The 16,019-nt window shown below is 41.6% G+C and overlaps 1 protein-coding gene across 2 annotated transcripts in view; it reads left to right on the top strand.

Annotated features, from left to right (window-relative positions):
- The window catches only part of ARHGAP24 (Rho GTPase activating protein 24), a 748,539-nt gene that overhangs the window by 168,332 nt on the left and 564,188 nt on the right, over positions 1–16,019 (top strand). For both annotated transcript variants that reach the window (XM_040417986.1, XM_040417985.1), the window contains exon 2: positions 9,907–10,106. In XM_040417986.1, the coding sequence (XP_040273920.1) occupies positions 9,927–10,106 (180 nt within the window). In that variant the 5' untranslated portion in view covers positions 9,907–9,926. The remainder of the gene's footprint in view (positions 1–9,906; positions 10,107–16,019) is intronic.

Here is a 16,019-nt window from a genome sequence, read left to right as displayed (position 1 = left end):
ACTTTTGGCAACAACTGTACTGCTCCATTCACTTCTATGGCACTGAATAGTGTTAAAATATATTAACGGCAAACTTATCTACTCCACCAAGTCATAACATCTCCACTCTATAAACATAAGTGGGACCTGGGTGAGTACAGTATCCACTACAATAGTGATGTAGATATTTCTGTCTAGACCAGGCTGTAACGGACCGTTTCAGCAGACAAGGGGTTAAAATCCGTTTAGGCGATATGCCCCCTTCTGAGAGACAGGCCCAGCTACTGCAGAACACCAACCTCCCAAACTGGATACAAAGTAGCACTCCAAACTGGAGCCCCACGAATAGCTGCTAGCAGACGAACAGGAATCAGCTTACACTCCTGGCAATCAGTCTCTAACAGCATACAGCGGATCCCCCCAATAACGAGACAAGGCTCCGTGTTGAGGGTCAAGCAGTGGTCTGAGGTGCTGGCACACCCAGCCTGGTTTTTATTACAGTTGTTTGCAAATACATGTCCGCCCACAGGGAGGTATAAAACAACCAAGCCCATCTGGTGTACACGCCCCTAGGGGACCAGAATGAAGACTTGTGACATAGGACAGATATACAGCACTGTAGGATACACAGAGACAATACATCCCCACAATGCATCATGGTTTCCTCCTCTCTGCCCTGGAGACACCCGAGGCGTAATCCAATTATCTCTCAAGACAAAGAGAAATCACCAATACACATGTGCAGACAACAGGACAGACATCACCATTTAAACACACAATGGGACAATGGCACAATAGAAACACACCCAGCATTTTTCTCCCAAGCTGACAAGTTACACTTATTATAAATTGTTACAACTTTGTGAGTTTACATTGGCCATACATATAACTTACATCAATTTAAACAGTATAACTTGGGGACAAACCTATCCAAAATTCACTTGAATAGGTTCAGGGGTTTAAAAGTTAGTATATGGCCCATAATCCTGAGGCAAGAGGCTGATAAACAGGCCTCTCCAAAACCCAGTGGCGAGGTTGGTTTCGCCACACATCTCCCCCACCCCAGGGAAGACTAACCAGATACCTGACCTCACGCCGGTCGGTACCTGAGTTAGTCGGGCAGCCCACCCACAACCCAATACTGGACCTGTTGCATTTGGTAGCCTGTCTCTGTCCAGTGAGTCCACCAAGGTTATGTTGGAAGCTGGTACTCCCGGTCTCTGTGTTGCTCCCTGGCTTAGAGTCTGGTTGTTGGAGGGGGAGACCGACTGTCTCTACCTCCTGTGCTGTAGGTGCAGAGACCACGGTCCCATATGCACTGTTGTGGGGGTTACTGTCTCCCCCTAGTGTGTTAAGCTGCCTCTGGGGAGAGGGGGTAACGAGCTCCTCTACTATACATACTTCCAGCCCTTGGGGGGGGGCGACCGACCGTCTCCGCTCCCAATACAGTGTCCTGCTGCTGGGGAAAGGAGACTGGGCTCTCTATTCCCTGCTGGACACTCTGCCGCTGGGGAATGGAGACTGGGCTCCCAATTCCCAAAAAATCACTCTGCTGCTGGGGGGCAGGAACAACTACCTCTGCCCCCTGTAACTCAGCCTGCCGCTGGGAGGGAGGACGCTGCTCTCCTCTCCCTGCATTTCCCACTGCCTTCCCAGCATATCACTCTGCTGCTGGGGGGCAGGAACAACTACCTCTGCCCCCTGTAACTCAGCCTGCCGCTGGGGAGGGAGGACGCTGCTCTCCTCTCCCTGCATTTCACACTGCCTTCCCGGCATATCACTCTGCTGCTGGGGGGCAGGAACAACTACCTCTGCCCCCTGTAACTCAGCCTGCCGCTGGGGAGGGAGGACGCTGCTCTCCACTCCCTGCACTTCACACTGCCGCTGGGGAATGGAGACTGGGCTCCCAATTCCCTGCAATTCACACTGCCGCTGGGGAATGGAGACTGGGCTCCCGATTCCCTGCTGGACACTCTGCCGCTGGGGAGGTTCCCTGCTGGACACTCTGCCGCTGGGGAGGGGAGACTGAGCTCTCTCTGTCCCGCAACTGTAACTTCTGGTGGAGGTCCACCCAACGTGGCAGCTGACCGTCACCTTCTGCCCGGTATAGTAGGGTCTTGAACACTAGACTCCTCACGAACTTCACGTATTTCTCAGCTGGATTGGGTCCGAAGAAGTTTAGCCGCAACCACATCATACGGTCAAATTCCTCCACAGAGTATCTGTACTCCACTGCTGGTTCCATCCTGGTGCTTTTAGGGTCGCTGTACTGAGACATGCGTTGCCCTTAAGTTGTAAAATCCAAAGAAATGGTGTCTCCTGTAGCTGTCCTTCTGGCTGTAGGAACGATCCCGCTGCTTGCCACCAATGTAACGGACCGTTTCAGCAGACAAGGGGTTAAAATCCGTTTAGGCGATATGCCCCTTTCTGAGAGACAGTCCCAGCTACTGCAGAACACCAACCTCCCAAACTGGATACAAAGTAGCACTCCAAACTGGAACCTCACAAATAGCTGCTAGCAGACGAACAGGAATCAGCTTACACTCCTGGCAATCAGTCTCTAACAGCATACAGCGGATCCCCCCAATAACGAGACAAGGCTCCGTGTTGAGGGTCAAGCAGTGGTCTGAGGTGCTGGCACACCCAGCCTGGTTTTTATTACAGTTGTTTGCAAATACTTGTCCGCCCACAGGGAGGTATAAAACAACCAAGCCCATCTGGTGTACACGCCCCTAGGGGACCAGAATGAAGACTTGTGACATAGGACAGATATACAGCACTGTAGGATACACAGAGACAATACATTCCCACAATGCATCATGGTTTCCTCCTCTCTGCCCTGGAGACACCCGAGGCGTAATCCAATTATCTCTCAAGACAAAGAGAAATCACCAATACACATATGCAGACAACAGGACAGACATCACCATTTAAACACACAATGGGACAATGGCACAATAGAAACACACCCAGCATTTTCCTCCCAAGCTGACAAGTTACATTTATTATAAATTGTTACAACTTTGTGAGTTTACATTGGCCATACATATAACTTACATCAATTTAAACAGTAGAACTTAGGGACAAACCTATCCAAAATTCACTTGACTAGGTTCAGGGGTTTAAAAGTTAGTATGGGCCATAATCCTGAGGCAAGAGGCTGATAAACAGGCCTCTCCAAAACCCAGTGGCGAGGTTGGTTTCGCCACACAGGCTATGGACACCTTTGTAGACATTTATTTATCATTGCATTTTTCTCATTTTGGGCTAAAAATATTTTTTTCAATTGGTCTTTATTAAGAAGTTTCAACAGTTTTTTTCTCTGCAGCTTTCACTTTCAGTGCATCTGCTGACAGTTGCTTCCCCTTTCTCAGTTAAGTAGCCAGAGAGCTGTTCTGATGGCTCAATTTATAGCCCTCATCTATTAATTTCTGATAGCTCATAAACAATCATTTTAGCTAAAATTCTTAGCAAATGTTGTTAGGAAATGACAGACAACGGCTTCAGATCGAGCGATCATTACAGCTGTCTGATGGATTCACTGAGAAGGGAGAAGTAACAATCTGCAGATGCACTGAAAGTGAAAGCTGTGGAGGATATACTGTTGAAAAGGTTTCAAGACAAATAAAAAAAAAAAGATTTTAACCCAAAATGTGTACAATTCATTAATTTTAAAAAATGCCACAAAAGTAACCAAAGGTTTTTAAAGGGGTTGTTTCACTTCAGTAAGTAGCATTTATCATGTAGAGCAGGCATGCTCAACCTGCGGCCCTCCAGCTGTTGCAAAACTACAACTCCCAGCATGCCTGAACAGCCTACAGCTATCAGCCTACAGCAGGGCATGGTGGGAGTTGTAGTTTTACAACAGCTGGAGGGCCGCTGGGTTGAGCATTCCTGATGTAGAGAAAGTTAATAGAAGCCACTAACTAATGTATTGTTATTATCAATATTGCTTCCTTTGCTGGCTAGATTCATTTTTCCATCACATTATACACTGCCTGTTTCCATGGTTACAGACCACCCTGCAATCCATCAGTGGTGGTTGTGCTTGCATAATATAGGAAAAAGCACTAGCCTATGTGAGCTGCCATGATCCCAGCCATCAGAGAGGCTGATGCTTTTTCCTATAATGTGCAAGCACGACCACCACTGATGGATTGCAGGGTGGTCTGTAGCCATGGAAACAAGCAGTGTATAATGTGATGGAAAAATGAATCCAGCCAGCAAAGGAAGCAATATGGATAATAACAATACATTAGAAAGTGGCTTCTATTAACTTTCTCTACATGATAAATGCAACTTACTGAAGTGACACAATCCCTTTAATCACCCGGTGTAAATAGAAACAGCTACATCACTATTCTAGAGAAAACTGTATTCATCCAGGTCACACTTAGGTTTATAGCATAGAAATGTTGTGTCCATAGCTTTTAACTTAAGTGTCCATATAATATAATTTGTCAATATAATACAAGAAATCAAAGGGCCATGAAATGAGTGTAGAGAAAAGAAGCATTTCTTTGTGATGAAGAAGGATTTCAGGCATAGACCTGTAATAAATATATAATAACACACTAATCAAGAAAATGAAATTTGGAGAACAAAACATAGAACACATGTTGCTTCACTATTTTCTTATCCCATCCCTTATCACCACTGATATTGTAGCGTTTATATTAAAGCAGCATGTGGAACAATAAATTCTATCACACTACACACAAAAAAGAAAAATGCTTTGTTTTTCGCAAGACTTCATTCAGAGATTGCTCGATTTATCATTTTTATTACGCTATTAACTCAGGTCCCTTTCAAGCTCAGGTTCCACCTTTATCACAAGCCATAAGTTCATTTAATTTATAATGGAGATATTTACATTTCATTTTAGGAATAAGTTATAATAGAGTATAAAACTTGAATTAGTACCATTAGTATATTGTCAGATATACACAGCTATGTCTCAGGAATTTTTCTTTTCAGGACTTTAGTTGATATCAGCCCTTTAAACAATCTTCCCACCAAACATATTTATTGTCAATCCTGTAAGGTAACTATGTATAGTACGCTACATAACCTATGAACAGGGTTCATTTGTTAGGGTCTTGAGAGGGATCAACCCTATCGGGACAGCTATTACACTGTAGTCAGGGCCCCTGTAGTGATAGGGGTTTTGCACGGCAAGTTCACCAGCTCTTGAAGAATTGGGTAGCTAGAATCAAGTCTGGCAGTGGATGTGTCTTTGCTGGATAGCTTTTTTTCAACATAAATACAGAGACAAGGACAATGTTGCAGCTCTTTTATTTACCCCAGGATGAATATACAGTTTACTGTTTTAGCTCTCTATCTAAATAACCTGGCCAAGGCAGAGTACCTTGTTGGCGCCCACCTCACCTTTACAAAGTAACTGGGGCACATTACCTGCAAGCTACCACCTATCTACTGTATATCCCTGACTATAGAGAGGAAATTTCACGGTCAATAAAAATCTTACAACAATAAATAGCAATCAATGCTATTTGTTGTTATATATTTATTCACCACATCAAATACAGGCAGGTTACTTTTATTACAACCCAGCAGCTACACAGAAGCCAATAGGAAAATTATATTTAGATATAAAAGAATCTATGCTGATAGGATATTTGCTACAGCACACTCAAAATATTAAGGAGCGCAGCAGTGAAACGTTATTTAAAGAGGACCTTTCATCAGTTTAGCCCTAGTCTAATTATGGTCTTACCTTATAGGGCGGCCCCCACTGATGCCATGGCACTTATGCTAGAGAACCGCCCCCAGCGAAACTGCGAGTCTCCGCCTAGTATAACCGAGTCGGCTCATTATAATATAAGGCACCGAAATCAACGCGGCCAACAGTGGACGAACGGGGGGGGGGGGGGATCTTTGGATTAAAAAAAAGTGCCATGGCATCAGTGGGGGCCGCCCTATAAGGTAAGACCATAATTACACTAGGGCTAAACTGATGAAAGGTCCTCTTTAAGTTGTGTGATTCAATACAAATCTTAGAAAATAATTTTAACTTTTTATATATATTTTATTGTTGAGTTTTATTGGCACTACTATAGTGTGCAGTCTACCGTGATATTAACACTATAGCACACAGTTTACTACATGCTATGTTAGCACCTGTTGCCTTTACTGCTGGGGGTTGCTATCCTTGGAGAGTCATAACAGTATTGGGATCAGGCCTCCCTGAAATGAGAACTGCTAGGATGGTGTCCTGCCTCATTACTGTAATAGTACCAGATGGCTTTACTTCTTGGCTCTCCATCTCTGAAGAAGTGCACTGAAATGGTGCTACTGTAGCAAATGGTCTGAGATTTTTGAAGCTGTGGCATTTGTGGCCATAGACTATGGAAACTGTCGTAGGTTGTACACTATAGTACACCTGTTTTATTTATTTTAGAGCTTTGGATGGCTTGTAACTTAGAGCTGAAAGTTCCCTCTAATGTACTGGAAAATCAACAGTAAGTGACAAGCAAACGATCACAAAGCATGCCCATCCACATGTTGGCATTGATTTATATGTGAGAACAAACAACTTGGGGCTAAGAGAGTGAATTTCACCTTCTGCTTCTGTAGTTAATATTTGTCATTTCCTTCCCTCTTCTCACTGCCTCATTATAAGTACCAATGCTTCTCCTCTATATCATGTCGAGACTTGTAATTAACAGACTTCTCATAGCCATAAGCAGTGAACCTCCTCATTTTAGGATCACTCTATTCAGTTTTCTGCAAGCAAATTATAATACAGTATTACTTCTATTAATCATGATTGATTCAACATCATTCTTTAGCAATAAAAAGAAGAAACTATTACGCTAAAGTTCTGAGGAGATACTTATGTTTTAGTACACTCCATTCCGAAAGTCTTCACCCTTTCACTTTTTTCACATTTTGTTATGTTGCAGGCTTGTGCTAAAATAAAAAAAAGTTGACATTTTCCCCATCACTCTGCACTCAATACCGCATAATGACAATGTGAAAACAGAATGCTATAAATCTTTAGTAATTTTTTAAAAAGGCAACTAAAATCTTGCATTGACATAAGTGTTCGGACCCTTTACTTAGCACTTAGTTACAGCACCTTTGGCAGCAATTACAGCCTCCAGTCTTTTTAAATATGATACCACAAGGTTTGAACACCGGAAATTGGGGATTTTCTGCCATTCTTCTCTGAAGATCATCTCAAGCTCTGTCAGGTTTGATGGGGATAGTCAGTGGATAGCTATTTTCATGTCTCTCTGGCTAGACCACTCAAGGACATTCACAGAGTTGTCCCTAAGCTACTCTTGTGTTATCTTGACTGTGTGATCAGGGGCATTGTCTTTTTGGAAGATAAACCTTAAGCCCAGTCTAAGATCCAGAGCACACTGGATCAGGTTTTCATTAACAATATCTCTGTACTTTGCTCCAGTCAGCTTTCTCAACCCTGACCAGTCTCCCTGTCCCAGCTACTGGGAAGAATCCTGGTTGCTTCAAACTTCTTCCATTTAAGAAATAACTGTGTTTATGGGAACTTTCAGTGCAGCAGAAATTTTCTTGTATCCATTTCCAGATCTGTGCCTCCACACAATGCTGTCTTTGAGCTCTACAGGCAGTTCTTTCCTCCTCATGGCTTCGTTCTCTGCATTGTCAGCTGTGGGACCTTATATAGACAGGAGTGTGTCTTTGAAAATCATGTCCAATCAACTCAAAGATTATCAAAATAAATTGGAGGCCCCCAGAGTTAAATTTCAAGTGTCTTAGTAAAGGGTCTGAATACTTGTGCGCACGCAAAATTTTTGTTTTTCTTTTTTAATAAAGTTTCAATCATTTATAAAATTCTCTTTTTTTTACTTTCTGACTATGGGGGATTGAGTGTAGATTGATGGAGGAAATTGTTTTATTTTAGCACAAGGCTGCAACATAACAAAAGGTGAAAAAAGTGAAAAGTCTCCAGACTTTTCAAAAGGACTGTAGTTCGGAAGTAAATCTGACTAATAATGGAACATTTTTAATACTGTCCACCTGCAGACCTCCATAGAAACTGCAGCTCTGATATGCTGGGTATCTTTAGAGAGACTCAGTGAATTAGAACGACGGAATGGCTTCCCTCATTGCCACATGACGGAACTCGTCCTAACCTGGAAGTGCATGCTTCCTTTTTTTTCACCATTTAGATGCTGTGGTCATGCTTGACCATGATATCTAAAGGATTAAATGCCTATGAACTGCATTATTGCCAGTTGCAGACATTAGCCACTGGCCTCTGCTGTGGCTGAGACCCATCAGCTATGGCGCCTGTTGCACTCGTGCCATATGCGCCTGTTGCACTCGCGCCATATTTAAAGACCCTCCAAGCGCTGTACATGTACGGTGCTCAGAGTCTAAGTCACAACTCTGGTGTGAAACTCCAGTTCTGGCAGACAGAGAATCGTCCAGACACAAACCACAGCATTTTCTGTCCCGCTGACTCTCTGCTTGTCTGCCAGAACAGCATACGGATCTCCACCGGACCCCATTATACTTAATGGGGCTGGCAGACATTCCGTCCGCATCTGGCAGTACCAGATCCAGTGAGCTCCAGAAGGCTGTTCTCTGCTGGAACAGCCTGCCAGAATTCACACCAGAAGTGTGATGGTAGCCTAAGGATTAAACAGTATTACTGTACTTCCACTATTTACATATATTATACCATTATGCAGTTGAGCTAAACTGTATAATTTGTTCTGAACTTTTTAAATTACTATGATTTTTAACAGTTATCCTTATGTAGGTGCTTACCTCACATATATATTTTCAATTTGGACTCTCCTGACCTGTAAGCATGATATGTTTATATTCTGTATATAGCACTTCTTGTTGCTGTATCCAACCCAACCCATTATGCACTTCTACTTTCTCTGACCCCCCCTTACAGCACCCTGTTAGTTTATAGCTCTTCCTAGCCAGCTAGTCACATAGACACTGCCTTATCTCTGCCCCTGTTGATGCTTTGAGATGTCTATGGACATAACATGATAGGAAATAAGAAAGGGATGCATGGACATGGTCATGTGACTACAGCCCAAAATGTAAGATAGAAAAAATAAAGGTGAAAGAAATATATTACAAAATTACAGCTAACTTCAGAAATGACTATTTTACAGAATGTTTAATAGGTTAAGTATAGGGTTCATCTGCTTTTTGTCTCAATTTTACTCTTGTCTTATTATATAGACTTTCCTGCAGGTAGGCCATTATAATATTTGGATGATCGTTGACGTTGAGTTTGTTTTAAATTGTTTTTTTAACATAGCCAATTCTATAAAGTTATTATATATGCCATAGTTTTGGGTGTACTTATGTTCTGCAGTGTACTGCTTGTTTATGGTATAATTATCTAAAAGGTGTCAACTTCTGCTTACTGTGTAATGGCTAAAATCAATGTCTGGGTCTAAATCAATGTTTTTGACGTTGCTTAGTCTAAGGAACCACATGAATGAGATCATCAAGGAAGTAGATAGATTCATGGAATTGATCAAAATGTTAATCTTTTGCACTGTACTGTGTTTATGAGAAACTAAGATGGTAAGAATAGTACAGAACATGTCCATGTCAGCAGAATTTGATTCTACAAAGAGGAACTGCAGAGAAGTAAGGTTGGCTACATTCCATACTACCTGAGACATCCATGATTAACTCCCTTCTTTTGTTTGCCTTTTACAGCTGAACCACACTTTAGAAAGTAGGTTAGCTCCCTGCTGATAGCCACAGGCATGGAGATAAGTTTGAAGAATACAGTAAGAACCCTTACAGTTCAACTTTTGTTGTCAGGGACTATTTATTTTACCATCATGTCTCTACTGAGGAAACTGTTTTGCTTTTTTTTCTTTCCTCTGGAGCAGAGATGATTTCACGTATTCATTTTTCTTTTCTCTTCTTTAACAGAAAAGTCTATCAGTCTGATTATGGATGACTACAATGTCTCTGCGGAGAGCCCCCAAACTGGTCAAGGACGTCAGAATGCAATTAAGTGTGGATGGCTGCGGAAGCAAGGAGGTTTTGTCAAAACCTGGCACACGCGTTGGTTTGTTCTCAAGGGAGACCAGCTCTATTATTTCAAAGATGAAGATGAAATGAAACCTTTGGTGAGTAAATGAAACATTGAAAATAACCAGTTATTAAAAGCATAGTCCATGAAATATTGACTCGTTATAATTAGTGTATTTTCAAGCACCTCTTAGTAGTTGGCTCAACTTGTGGAATAACTGTTGTGGTTTATGATAGTGTTTTGGGTGTCATTTGATAGTGTTGGGTTGTTATTAACGATATATAATCATATATATCGTTAAACATTTTGTTGTGCATGTTCATTTTATACTTGGGGGGGGGGGATTTATCAAGACTGGCAATCCCTACGCTGAAGTTGCACCTAAAATGTGCCTAATGTATTAATAGGCAGATGACTCTTAATAGGCACATTTTTGGCTCTCCTTGCACCAGAAACTCAGCTAGTGGCTGGGTAGACTTGAGCTATATTTTACACCAATTTCTATAGCGGGAGGCCTTGACCCTTTCTTTGCCATTAAAAATCACTAATTATTCTGCAACTATGATGTGTGCCATAATTGACGCCACTTTTGTGATTTAACCACTTTGTTAAATCTTTCCCTATATCTTGTATATACAATTATATAAATATTTTATTTGACTACACAAGGGGTAGTTGGCAATTCTGGAAGGTTTTTTGAGAGTGTTTCTGGGCAGATCATAGTTGGGCTTAAAATTTACTGCAAATGGGGAGTCTAATGTTGGAATGCATTACTTTCCCCCCAATATAGTTATGCTTGAAAATAGATAGTATTAGGAAATTCTGCTAAAGCCTCCTGTTTGAAAAATAAATTCAGAAAATAAAGTGTTTATGTTGCTCACAGTGACAAGATTTGATATTTCATTTTTCCAGTTTGAAGTTTAGAAATAAAATATCAACTTTGACTTGTAGTAATTGCCAAGCTGGACACCTTTTCCTCTAAGGTTTTGTTCAAACCACAGTGCACATTAGGTGAACACATTGTGAAACAATCTAATACAAGGGCACCCGACAAAAATGTAAAACAAGCAGTAGTCTTCTTTTTTTTACATTAGTGGCAAATATATGCAACCGGGTGACATATTGTACAAGTTTTGCTGCATTTTCCCTTAAGTACTTTTCATATATGATGCCATATGTGCTCTCACAATGTTGCTTGGTGTTATAATGTGTTTCTGATAAAGTCTTCCTACACTAGTTAGTGTACATGATGACTCCACAGACAATTCCTATCATTTACTGTTAGAATTGAGCGAACCCGAACTGCAAAGTTTGGGTTCATATCGAACTTTGCGGGTGATTTTATTATTTTCCGTTATAACATGGTTATAATGAAAAACAATAGCATTCTTAAAACAGAATGCTAAATAAAATGTCTACTGAGGGGTTAAAAATAAAAAAACTCACCTCATCCACTTGATCGCGCAGCCTGTAACTTATTTTCTTCAGGACCTGCAAAAAGACCTGTGGTGACGTCACCGCTAGTGTTGATCGAGCACCAAAGTGCTCGGGTGCTCTAGTGCTCGAGTAGAACACTTTGGGATGCTCGGGTGCTCTAGTGCTCGAGTAGAACACTTTGGGATGCTCAGGTGCTCTACAGAGCACCAGAGCACAATAGAAGTCAATGGGAGAACCAGAGCATTAAACCAGGCACCCCCTGCTCTGAAGAGGGGAGGGTGTCTGGTTCATAGGAAAAGGTCAGAAATTGATGGAAACACCACTTAAATGGTTTGGGAACAGCATGGGGAGGATGTCTGGATGCATCTTGAACTCCCAGGTCGCTGCTAGGAACGATGTTGTCCGAGTAGTGCGCCACTTTTACAGACTGACAATAATACGCACAAAACCGAAGATAAAATCGTTTTTTAGAGGAAAAATTGTTAGGAAACATTCTTTCCTTTATATTTACTTTTATATAAAGTGCAATTGCTGCCAAAAATTACAAGGAAGAGGCACTCCGATACAACCTGTATATCACATAGAGGGCCTCATTCACATTGTGGTACAATTGTTCAGGTAGTGGGACTCCGACACTCATAAAGCCTATGCACTAAGTGAAAGGGCGGCCAAAAATTACAAGGAACCAGCACCTCAATACACCCTTTATTACACATCAAGGAGGGAATCATACACACCCTTGAAAAATTATGATTGATGTCCTGCTGGTGACCCTCTAAAACATTAGGGGAGAGGGCCTGCTGCTGATTTGACCATCTAAAACATTAGGGGTGAGGGTCTGCTGCTGAGCTGACCCTCTAAAACATTAGGGACGAGGGTCTGCTGCGAATCTGACCATCTGAAACATTAGTGGTGAGGGTCCGCTGCTGAGCTGACCCTCTAAAACATTAGCGGTGAATGCCTGCTGCTGATCTGACCATCTAAAACATTAGGAGCGAGGGCCTGCTGCTGATCTGACCCTCTAAAACATTAAGAGTGAGGGCGGCCTAATAAGCATGTTGATATGATGGAGGAGGAGGAGGAGAAGGAGAAAAGGAAGATTGAACCAAATACCCTCTTTTGTGGTGGAAGAGGTGCATGGGAATACAGTGTATTCAATACACCATAAAAGCCACATTTAAAGTACCTTTATGTTCACCCGCTTTCCTATAGTGGAGTAGAGAAGTCAGGGGCAATCCAGGCCTTGAGATACTAATTGCCGTTGACTTATTGGCAACTGTGTCTCATCATCATCATCCACCTCGTGAAACACTAATTGCCGTTCCCCACCATCATCTTTTTCTGACTGTGGATGCTCAAGAGTTTGGGAATCAGTGCGCAAGATCTCCTCATGTCCCTCTTCAGGGGCCAAATCAAGGAATGGCGATAAAAAGAGCTCCTCGGACTATCCGAGTGTGGGATCACTTGTTTGCCAAGACTCTCCATGGTGGGAGGAAGTAGGATGAGGGACCAGACTATTGGCTACTGAGACTAAACGTTGTGAATGACAGGGTGGTGCTTAACCGACTGGAAGCATTATCTGCTGCAATCCAACCGACCGCCTGGTCGCACGGGAGTGACTTCGAGAGTGTTGTCCTGCTCCACCCTGCAGACTGGGACATGAAGCTAGGTATCGTGGATGAGTGTGTTTCTTGTGTTCTGGCAGCAGGCACAGTTTCACCACAGCCTCTGTGTGCACCATCAGCAGCACTGCCACTTCCCCATCCCTTAGTGCTCACCTTGAGCATATTAAATGGTATATATGCTTGAGATGTAGCGCAGGAGATGTAGCGCAGGTAATATCGCTGTCACCAGCAGCGAAAAAACTACACAGAAAGTCAAAGATATTTAAGATGCACAAACGTTATACAGGAGATGTAGCACAGGTAATGTCGCCGTGACCAGTGGCGAAAAAAATTAAACTGAATGTCACAGATATTTAGGATGCGCAAAAGTTATACAGGAAATGCAGCATAGGTAATGTTGCTGTCACCAGCGGTGAAAAAATTACACTGAATGTCACAGATATTTAGGATGCGCAAATGTTATACAGGAGAAGTAGCGCAGGTAATGTCACTGTCACCAGCAGTGAAAAAATTTAACTGAATGTCACAGATATTTAGGATGCGCAAACGTAGCAGCCAACAAATGTGCGGGGAGGAGACTCGAGCATCGCGCTCGAGCACACGCGGTGTTCGACCGAACACCTCGATGTGCCGAGCATCTCGATGCTCGAGTCAAAATGGTGTTCGGCCGAGCATGCTCGCCCATCACTAGTCACCGCAGGTCCTTTTGCAGGTCCTGAAGAAAAGAAGATACCGGCTGCGCGATCAAGTGGATGAGGTGAGTTTTTTTTTTTTTTAACCCCTCAGTAGACAATTTATTTAGCATTCTATTTTAAGAATGCTATTATTTTCCGTTATAACCATGTTATAACGGAAAATAATAAAGTGAAATTCGGGTCCCCATCGACTTAAATGGGGTCCGGGTTCGGGGTAAAGTTCGGGATTGCCGAACCCTATTTACTGTATGTACGTCTGATACTATGAGCAAATTTTTTTCGGGCTTGAATGTGAATCAGTGTTGGCTATGCACCAGGCGTGGGGAACTTACTGCATTTGTAAAAGGTCATCTATATGACAACATTGTATGGCTTTCAGAGCAGACAGACTGGGATTTCAAAGGCAGCTTTTGTGTGGTTGAGCTGCAATGCCGGAATGTCCAGCACTGGTTTTGCTCTTTCCAAGAAGCAATTTTATTTTGCTTTTCGTCAAGACATTCATTGAATAGCAGAGTAAGCTTAAGGCTATGTTCACTTATGTCATGGGAGATGTTTCAGATGGAGATTTAAGTAAAGTCACGTCCTCAATCTTTCTATTTTTATTTTGTACAATAACGAGTCTCATTTTCCAAAGCGTCTGAAAGAAAAACTGTCATTGTTGCCAGTAACAACCAATCAGATCTAGGCTTCCATTTTTCAGAAATGAAAGCTGATCTTGCATTGGTTGTAATGGATAATGAGATAAATGTTTTCTTTAGTCAGTTTTGATAAAAGAGGGCCATTGAGTCTCCACAATTCAGAATTCGCTTTTTCGCACATCTTTAAAGGTACTGTTGTCTAGAGCTATTGCTCCATTTTCTATACACCAACCGTAATGGAGTCATTGTTAATTTACAAAGCTAAACACCATCCACTTTTTCAAAGTGCCAAGAGTGGTGTAAAATCACAAAAAAAACGTATTTTCAGGACATTGGCACATGGGAATATTTAATATTTATTTAATCAGAATTCAGGCAAAAAGAGGAAAGATCTCTATATAACATATAATATTATGCAAGGTTATTAGAGCCTAGTATACTATCCTGGTTTCTTGCCAATATGTATGCATTGTCTGGAGGGTACTTTTTCTCATTACAGAGAGCGCATGTTATGCGTAGTATGTGTGCAGAGTATTGTGAACCAGGCAATGCCCCTCTGGGTTTCTGGAAAAGATATTCAAATTAGCTTTCCGAAAGCTATTTGATGGCAGTAGATGTAAGATGTGCTAATTTTCATAAATTATTCCCAGGAAACCAGAGGAATATTGACTTTGTTAGGATCCTCCTCAGCAAAAGAAATAGTACCCCAACCAAGGCCTCTCAGGCAGCCTAGCAAAGTTTGCTTAGCTCTCTTATTAAAGGTAGTTACATAGAAAGAGCTGGATTTCCAGTATGGGACACATTTCATTTCCTTTTTAGGAAGGAGACTAACTTGCATGTCTTTTCCCCAGAGAAGCATTTTGTGAGAATACAAGCACAGCAATATAGAAAAGATCTTATAATGAAAAGCACTGATTAATAAGTTTGAGGCTACCACTATGGGGAAATTGTATTATGTAAAAGCACAAATTGAACAACTATAAGTTTACCACAAAAACTTGGTGGGAAAAGACAGAAAATTGATGAAGCACAAAGAGCTGTATGCAAATACATACTAGATACTAGAGATGAGCAAATCAATTCTAGCAATTTGGAATTCACCAAAGATTTAAAAAAAAAAAAATTGAATTCTGATAAATTCAAATATCTTGTAATTCATTTCAGGTAAACCAAGATAAACCTGCATGCAAAAATATGTGCAGGTCAGTTTTCTTTCTGAAAAGATTAAAAAAAACTGAATGTTTCACAACTACAGCATAACCTGTCTAATATCACTCAGCCTTTTAAACAGAGTTGATAGATTAACTAGAATAATAGCTAATCCAGCCACACATCTGCAAACAGCGCTTCCAGAACAGGATCAGATTTTCTACTTGAGAGGCCTTGGGGACCTCTGGTTCTGTATTATTTCTATAATAGAGACCACTTAGTATATGTGGCAACTTATTGTAGACTAGGCAATGCTCTTGGTGGTTTCTGGGAAAATATATGAAAATTAGTATTTCTATGAGCTGGCATCAAAAGAATTACTTTTATCTTTTTGTGAGGAAAGCTAATTTCTATCGGTTTGGGTTTTTGGGAAAAATATTCAAATTAGCTTTTTGGAAAAAAAAAG

The sequence above is a fragment of the Bufo bufo genome, chromosome 2 (assembly GCF_905171765.1).
Source record: "Bufo bufo chromosome 2, aBufBuf1.1, whole genome shotgun sequence".
NCBI lineage: Eukaryota > Metazoa > Chordata > Amphibia > Anura > Bufonidae > Bufo > Bufo bufo.
The sequence above is the reverse complement of the archived record's forward strand: the minus strand, read 5'-3'. Positions and strand labels throughout refer to the sequence as shown.